The sequence below is a fragment of the Chiloscyllium plagiosum genome, chromosome 18, assembly GCF_004010195.1.
Source record: "Chiloscyllium plagiosum isolate BGI_BamShark_2017 chromosome 18, ASM401019v2, whole genome shotgun sequence".
In the NCBI taxonomy this organism is placed as follows: domain Eukaryota; kingdom Metazoa; phylum Chordata; class Chondrichthyes; order Orectolobiformes; family Hemiscylliidae; genus Chiloscyllium; species Chiloscyllium plagiosum.
In genome coordinates this window covers 62,013,980-62,023,154 of record NC_057727.1, presented here as the reverse complement: position 1 = coordinate 62,023,154, position 9,175 = coordinate 62,013,980, and the positions used below count along the sequence as shown (strand labels likewise).

At 44.3% G+C, this 9,175-nt stretch overlaps 1 protein-coding gene across 2 annotated transcripts in view; it reads left to right on the top strand.

The window, feature by feature from the left end:
• Positions 1-718: 718 nt before the first annotated feature.
• LOC122559125 (aminoacylase-1-like) overlaps positions 719-9,175 on the top strand; it is a 30,384-nt gene continuing 21,927 nt past the window's right edge. For both annotated transcript variants that reach the window (XM_043708455.1, XM_043708456.1), the window contains exon 1: positions 719-855. In XM_043708455.1, coding sequence (XP_043564390.1) covers positions 768-855 — 88 coding nt within the window. In that variant the 5' untranslated portion in view covers positions 719-767. The remainder of the gene's footprint in view (positions 856-9,175) is intronic.

Here is a 9,175-nt window from a genome sequence, read left to right as displayed (position 1 = left end):
GAGAGAGAGAGAGAGAGAGAGAGAGAGAGACTGGAATAGAGAGACTGGAATGGGGGGGGAGAGAGAGAGAGAGAGAGAGAGAGAGAGACTGGAATATAGAGAGGAGACTGAAATGAGGGGGAGAGAGAGAGAGAGACTGGTGTCCTGTGTGGGGCTATGTGTTCCTGTGTGTCACTGTTTTCTCCTGATTCTCTATTTCAGCCCTCTGTGTGTCTGTGTCGTCGAGTCATAGAGATGTACAGCACGGAAACAGCTCACAGCATTTGGCCCATATCCCTCTAGACCTTCCCTATTTGTTTACCCATCCAGATATCGTTTAAATGTCATAATTGTACCAGCGTCCACCACTTCTCTGGCAGCTCATTTCTTACATGTACCTCCCTCTGTGTAAAAAGGTTGCCTATTAGGTCACTTTAAATCTTTCTCCTCTCACCTTAAACCTGTGCTCTCTGATTTTCGACTCCCATCCCTGAGAAAAAGACCTTGGCTATTCACCGTATCCATGCCCCGCATGATCTTATAAACCTTTATCAGGTCACCCCTCTGTTTCCAATACTCGAGGGAAAACAGCCCCAGCCTATTCTACTTCTCCCTGTAGCTCGAACCTCCCCAGTTCTGGTAACATCTGTGCTGAGAGTGTGAGCAAGTGGATGAGAGTGTGGGTGCCTGTGTGTTTGCCTGCCTATCTATGCTAATGATTCTTGCGTGAATTTGTTCTCTCTCTCTCTCTCTCACAGTGAAAGATCCCCACGCGGTGTGTGTGCAGGATGGGTGGACAGCAGGAAGAGGAGCCGTCTGTGCGCTTGTTTCGGGAGTACCTGAGGATCCGGACTGTCCATCCTCAGCCAGACTACGGTAAGGTGGATAGAGCTGTGCTGTCACATTTTGCCTCCAGCAGTTTATACCTGGTGGGGCAACATTTATCATAAGCGAAACAGGAAGTGCTGGAGAAATTCAGCAGAACTGGCAGCATCTGTGGGGAGAAAGCAGGGTCTGTTGTGACTTTTCATCAGAACTGGTCCTGATGAAGAGTCCTGCTGGGCTTGCAATGTCAACGCTGTTTTCTCTTTACAGATTATATCAGACCTGCTGAGTTTTCCAGCAATTTCTGTTTTTGTTTCAGATCTCTAGCATTCGCATTTTTGCTTTTAGTTCAGCAGCAATGTTTTGTCTGAGCTAATATGAAGCGAGCTGATTATAAACATAAGTGTCTCATGTTGCAGGAGGCCGCAGCGACAATGGAGTTTGAGATTTTAATATCCTCAGGTCGCATGCCATGTTGAGACACACTCGTGTTGTAGACTGTCTCTTAAGGGTATATGCCTAATGCCTGTGAAGCTTAGAACAACAAGGGAAAGTTGTGTTTGACAAATTTGATCCAGTTTTGTTTTGAAGGGATAACCAGAAGTTTTGCTGAGAGGAATACATTTCATGTGGTCCACGTGGATTTTTGCAAAGATTTCTCTCAGATTCCTCATGACAGAGTGGTCAAGAAGATGAGAGCTCATGGGATCAAGGCAGAGTGGTACATTGGATTGGCTGAAATGGAGGGCAGTGATCGAGGGATGTTTCTGTGACTGGAAGCCGGTTTTGATTGAGAATTCATAGGTTCAGTGCTGGTTCCCTTGTTGTTTGTGGTGTCCGGTAACGATTTCAGCTTAAGTGTCAGGGGTACGATCGTGAGTTTGTGGATGACATTGGAACTAGCTGGGTGGTCAACAAGATCAACAGACTGGTCAGCATGCTAAACAGAAGAAGGTGGTTACGTTTTTGCAGAGCTAGCTTCCAGTGTTTTTCACTGCCTCTGGTGCAAGTTTGTAAGGTGTGAACAAGTTGAAAAATAAACACAGTTTTCCCATATTTACTGCATCACTGTTTTCACTTTGGTTTGACATAGTGTGCTAGACAGCAAAAGGGGCTTACACATCAGCTACCTTAGCTGTTTCAAAACTCTGCTTAACGTAGATTTGTGAGTGGGCCTCTGTGATTCAAATTCTTGTCCTTTGGTTGGATATGCATTTACATTCAATGATATTGTAACACATCTTCACAGTAATCCTTTGGAAGATTGGGAATTGAATAACTGGGCACTCTTACTTCAGATTTCTGTAACTGTAAATAAATCCACTTACTCAATTTAGAGACCGAAACCATTTCAAGCGTGTAGTCTAGACCTTTCAGCTCTTTATAATGCTGAGGAAGATTGTGGGCCCTTTTGGGTACAGTATCTCTGCAAGGTCAGACCGCTGTAAGGCTGACCTTCAGGCACAGCACCAGGAGGGTGGGGGTGTGTGGCAGCGGGAGCAGCTGTTTAGATCTACTGTGTCTGATTTGTCTTTGAGCCTTGCCTCCCTGCTTGTATAACTAGTAATTTCCCTTTACCAAGCAAAGATTGTCAGCCAGAAATTGCCCAATTATTCAGCTGCCCCCCCCCACAGCCAGCAACTGTTGGTAGTGGGCGGGGACTTTGATTTGATTTATTATTGTCACAGGTACTGAGATGTGGGGAAAAGTATTGCATTGCAAGCAAACCACACAAATCATACCTTACAGTGCAGAATATAGTGTTACAGCTAAAGACAAGCTGCACAGAAAGCAGCACATCTCTAGAATATGAAAGGTCTGATGACAGCAGGGAAGAAACTGTTCCTGAATCTGTTGATATTGTTTTCAAACTTCTTTATCTTCTTCCCGGAGGAAGAGACAGCAGCCATGTAGGGAAGGGTTTTGATTCTGTTGTCTGCTTTCCCAAGGCAGCAGGAAGTGTAATGGAGTCAGTTGGAGGCAGGCTGGTTTGTGAGATGGACTGGACTGTATTCACAACTCGCTCTAATTTCTTGCAGTCTTGGGCAGAGCGGTTGGCATACCGTGCTGCGATGCATCCGATGTGCAGCTGTAAAAATTGCTAAGAGCCTTTGTAGATACGCTGACTTTCATAGAACAATACAGCGCAGTACAAGCCCTTTGGCTCTCAATGTTGCACCGACTTGTGCACTATTCTCAGCTCGTCCCCCTACACTATCCTATCATCAACCATGTGCTTATCCAAGGATTGTTTAAATCTCCCTAGCCTTAGCCTTCTGAGGAAATAGAGGTGTTGGTGTACTTTCTTGGCCGCAGTGCGACATGGGTAGACTAGGATAGATTGTTAGTGATATTTACTCCTAGAAACATGAAGCTTTCAACTGCTTCCACCTCAGCACCATTGATACAGACAGGGCCGTGTCTCCATTCTGCTTCCTGATGTTGATGACCAGCTCCTTCGTTTAGCTGACATTGAGGGAGAGACTGTTGGCTTTACGCCATGCCACTAAATGCTCTATCTCTTTCCTGTACTCCGTCTCGTCATTGTTTAAGATCCAACCCATTACGGTGGCGTCGTCAGCAAACCTGTAAATGGAGGCTGATGTCAGTTTGGGTAAGGGTCGTGAGGTGCCTGGATGAACACAGCACCAACAACATTCAAGAAGCTCAACACCATCCAAGATAGACCAGCCTGCTGCATCAGCCTCCCCAGCTACTGCTGACATACAGTCACCACAGTGTGTACCATCTGGTCCGTATCTCCTGGTTTTAAGCTGCCAATTAGTCTGCACCGTGGAGGGAGTTTCGTAACTATTGCAGAAATCTAACAGCATACAGGTCAGGATGTCAGCTTGGCTGGTGGGGGGTACCATCCCTGAGCAATCATGTGAACTTAGGTAGCATTGCATTAACGATTCAATCTATCTAATTCACTTAACTACATCAATCCTTTACATTACAGCTCCCTCAAGACTCTGATGCTACCCATTGCCTGATCCCTCGCTGTTTACAATTCTTCACCCTACTTAAGAGTTGTCTCCATGAATTTGGAAAGGCAAGGACTGATTAGGCATAGTCAGCATAGCCTTGTGCCTGGGAAATTGTTTCTCTCAAATTTCTGAGTTTTATTTTGAAGAGGTGGCCAAAACAATAGTTGAAGGCAGACCGATAGATGTTGTCAATGGGAATTTTAGCAAAGTGTTTGACAAGGTTCTGCGTGTTTAATTGGTTGGTAAGGTTAGGTCACTTGGGAACTAGGGAGAGCTGCCAACTGGATACAAATTTGGCTTGAAGGTCAGAGATGGAAAATGGTGATGGAGGGTTGTTGTTCAGCACAGTGGTTCAGTGCTGGGTCTATTGTTGTTTGTTATTTATGTAAACGATTTGGATGTGAATACAGGAGGTATGGCTAATAAATTTGCAGATGACACCAAAATTAGTGGCATAGTGGATAGCGAAGAAGGTTATCTAAGAGTACTAAGGGACCTTGAAAGTGGTGTCACAGGTAGACAGGGTGGTGAAGAAAGCGTTTGGCATGCTTGCCTTCATTGGTCAGAGCACTGAGTGCTGGAGTTGGGACATTGTGTTATGACTGAACAAGACATTGATAAGGTCAAATTTGGCGCCCTGCTGCAGGAAGGATGTTATCAAACTGGAAAACTTGCAAGAAATATTTACAAGATCATTACCGTGACTGGAACGTTTGAATTATAAGGAAAGGCTGGGCCTTTTTTCCTTGGAGGTTGAGCAGTTACCTTATAGAGGTTTATAAAATCACAAAGGACTGAGATAAGCCAAGATCTTTTTCCCCAGGGTAGGGGAGTCCAAAACTGGAGGGTGTACATTTAAAGTAGGAGAGGAAAGACGTAAAAGGGATCTGAGGGGCAAAATTTCCACACAGAGGGTGGAATGAATGAACTGCCAGAGGAAGTGTTAGAGATAAGTATTGAATACATTGAAAAGGGGATCTAAAATGGCGGCGATCTGAGAAGATCACACTGCAGAGCTTCGCATCACAGCAGGAGCAGGATGGTCCTTTAACCCACCCAACCCAGGTCATCAGGATTTCTTGGGGCGTTGGAAAGATTGTGGAGCCCCAAGAAATATTTAAAAATTGACTTACCTGTATTTTCAGCTGTCCAGAAATGCCTAAAAAGAAGAGGACGGATGAGGTGGAGCACAGGGTCACAGTGGTGGAAGCTGATGCCAGTTCATTCTAGGAAGAGATCCAAGCCCTGAAGACGCAGGTTCATAATTTGCATGACCAAGTGGATGATCTTGAAAACAGGGGCAGGATAAAAAAACATTTGGATCATCGGTCTGCCTGAGGGTAAGGAAAGTGTGCGGCCTGCGGAATTTGTTGAAGATTAGCTTCCGAAATTCCTTGACTTGGAGACTGGCATGAGAGGATTGAAGATAGAGAGGGCTCACCGGGTCGCAGCACGGAGGTCGGGTCTGGGTCAACGCCCTTGTCCTTTCCTGGTGTGGTTCCATCATTACCGGGATAAGGAGAAAGTCATGGAGGCTTCCAGACTCCTGGGGAAGGATCCAAAGGCCCTAATTTACGAGGGGTCTAAGATCATGCAAGACTTTTCAGTGGCGGTGATCCAGAAACGAAAATCGTATGATGGTGTCAAGAGAAGACTGAAGGAGCTCGGGATTCAGTACTCCCTGAGATATCCAGCAGTGCTTCAGATCACCTTAGATGGATCCATGCATCTCTTTGACACATCGGAGAAGACAAGAAACTTTGTGGACAAACTAACCTAATTTTAACAATTGTAGTATGTATAAATAGTGTTGCTTGGGTATGTGTTTATCATTCTGTAAAAAAAAAAATGGAGGAAATCCAGTTGGAGCTTTGTTTCCCCCTTTTTTTTCCTCTATTGGTAATAATTTGGTGCAAACTATGTCTGGCGGTGGTTAAGATGTACATTTTAAATTTCTAAGTTAGGACATACCAAAGGATGGTTGGGGTATTTATTCCCCTTTTTTTTTATAAAATAATGTTTTTTTATTCATATTGATATTCTATGGGGTGTTTATTCTTTTTAGCTTGTGCTTGCGATGCGGCTCTAGCTGGGAGAAGTGAAGGTGGTTGAGATGGTTAGATGCCTATTTATGGGCAGTTTGGGACGGGTAGTTGCCTCCTCCCGGCAGGGGGTGAGTTCCCCTACTCAGCGCTATCGGCACTTTATATGTTGGTTTGTTTTTGATGTTTTTTATTTTTAATAACTTCGTATGTTTGTAAAATGTAGTGGTTTTAGTTTATGTAGTTTTTATATTTGGTGGACCATGCAACACTAAGACTCAGCAATTTGTGGTTCGGGTTCCTTCTCTCTGGAGTTTAAATGTAATTGCAGAAGATTATGGCTAATGATTTGATTAAATGGTGTACCTGGAATATCAAGGGAAGTCACTCACCAATTAAGAGGAAGAAGGTACTCTTGAGTCTTAGAAAGGAGAAGATGGATATTGCTTTGTTACAGGAGACACATTTGGATGACAAGGAGCATCTGAAATTACAGCAGAATGGCTTTGACAGTGTTTATTTTTCATCATTTAATACCAGAAGTAGGGGAGTGGCTATATTGGTAAGGAAAAATCTCTCATTTATATTGTTGGAATGTGTTAAAGACGCATACGGGAGGTTTGTAATTCTTAAAGCCTTGATAAATGGGGAAGAATATGGCATTTTAAATGTTTATTGTACCCCAGCTCATCCTCTTAAATTCTTGTTTGATGCTTCTTCTAAACTGATAAGTCTCAAGTCTCGGCACATCATTATAGGGGGAGATTTTAACTGCCTCATGGACTCCACAGTAGACAGGTTGCCTAAAGGTCCCTTGATACCTTCTGCACAAACTAAGCAGTTATTGGGTCTGTGTGGGGAATTAGGGTTGGTGGACGTCTGGAGGTGTCTCCACCCTACAGGTAGGGATTTCACGTTTTTCTCCAATCCGCACAGATGTCACACAAGGATTGATTTTTTTTCTGACCCCTGCAGTAACCCTGGATCTGGTGGCATCCTGTACGATTGGTAATATTGCCATCTCTGATCATGCTCCAGTGTTGCTCATGGTTAAAATTAGGATGCTACAGTGGATTCAAGGTACTGGCGAATGGACCCCTTTATTCTCATGGACAGCAAGTTTGTGGAGTATTTCCCTAGGGAATTTCAGGCATTCCTGAAGAAGGGCTTATGCCCGAAACGTCGATTCTCCAGTTCCTTGGATGCTGCCTGACCTGCTGCGCTTTTCCAGCAACACATTTTCAGCTCATTCCTAGACATCAACATAGGCTCGGTTGATAGCTCATCTGTTTTCTGGGGAACTGCCAAAGCTTATGCCAGAGGGCTAGTTATTTCATATTCCACAAGTAGGAAGCGGCAGAAGGGTGAGCAGCAACGTCTCCTTGAAGCACGGTTGAAGGCAGCCGAGAAGGCCTATTTTGACAGACCCTCGTTGGTCAAACTACAGAGGATTATGGCACTGCGGTCTGCACTAAATTCCATGCTCACGCAGACGGCAAAGAAGGAGCTGGCTTTTGCAAAGCAAAGGCTATGCGAGCATGGTGACAAGCCAGGCAAATACTTAGCATACCTTGCCAGAAAGAGAAGTGCCCTACAAACCATTACAGCGATTAGGAAAGGGTCTGGGAACCTAACGTGATTCTAAAAAGATTAACGTGGCGTTCCAGAGATTCTACTCTAAGTTATATCAGTCTGAGAATTGTGAGGAGGGGCAGGCCAAAATGGAATCATTTTTTTAGAGATCTGAAGCTCCCGGGTGTGACTCCCGAACGACAGTCCTTTCTCAATGCCCCATTATCAGAGCATGGAGTGTAGGAAGCTGTGAGGCAGCTTCAGAGTGGAAAGGCGCCCGGTCCTGATGGACTTCCCAGTGAATTCTATAAGGAATTTATAAGTATACTGTCGGGCCCAAAGCTGAATATGTTTAATGATTCATACAGTCATGATCGTCTCCCACCATCTCAGAGAGGCCAATATTTCACTTATCCTTAAAAAAGGGAAGGATCCGGAAGACTGTGCTCCGTACAGGCCCATCTCGCTCTTAAATGTGGACTTTAAGATCCACTCTAAGGCCCACGTGTTAAGGCTGGAGACTGTGTTACCCTCTATTATTAAAGAGGATCAGACGAGCTTCACAAAGGGTCGCAGATCCTCCAATAACATTAGGAGGCTGCTTAACGTAATTCAAGCATGCCAACAGCAGTCAATACAGGGATTGGTGATTTCTTTAAATGCAGAGAAGGCATTTGACCGAGTTGAGTGGCCGTATCTTTTCTATAATCTAAACCGGTTTGGTCTGGGCGAAGTTTTCATAAGATGGATAAAGGTTCTCTACAGTGTACCTCTCGCTGCAGTCATTACCAACGGGTACAATCAAGCAATTTTAATATTTCTAGTTTCACCATTACTTTTTACATTGGTGATTGGACCGTTGGCAGAGGCCATTCGTGGGGATCTCCGTATATCAGCTCCAGAAGTGGGGTCAAAATTACATAAGATCTCGCTGTATGCAGATGATGTTCTAATTTTCTTGACAAATCCAGCAGTTTCAGTGCTTTGCCTGATACATTGCATTCACGCGCTTGGCGCTTTTTCAGGGTATAAGATTAATTTTGCTAAATCAGAGGCTATGCCTATGGGTGGTCTTATGAAACAGTTGGCTCTTGAGAGTGACTATTGATTCCCATTTAGGTGGTGTTTTAAAAAATTCTCAAGGTCAAGGACCAGGCTCGCAGGAAAGTAGTCTGAAGTCTCATGGTTGGGTCGGATAGCGCTTATTAAGATGAATATTCTCCCTCGCTTGCAATACCCTATATGGATGCTTCCCCCTGATTTTTCAATAAACAAACACTCAGGAGACTGAATGGTTCGTTTAGCTCCTTTGTCTGGCACTGTAAATGGCCCCTCATTAAATTGGCCAAACTGCAGTTGCCTCACAGATTGGGGGGAGTAGACCTTCCGGACATTAAAAATGACCAATTAAGCTCACTTTTGACCTACGTGAGTGATTGGATTTGTGGGGACCCTCTTTCAATATGGCTAGATATCGAAGTCTCCCAGGCAAGGTGCCCCCTTACCAGTTTGCTGTTTTTGGACAAAGTGAGAACAGTTACGGAATATTGCCATAAGCCAATAGTCATCAATACTGTTAAAGCATGGAGGGCAATTCGGCAGAGGGAAGGTAATATTGGCAAAACATCTTTGTTTACACCTTTAGTGGGTATGCCGAGTTTTCAACCAGGTATGATAGATTCAGGATTTAAATGTTGGGCAGCTAGGGGTGTATCTTGCATGGGTGATTTATTTGAGGGAGACGTAATGATGTCCTTCGATCAGTTA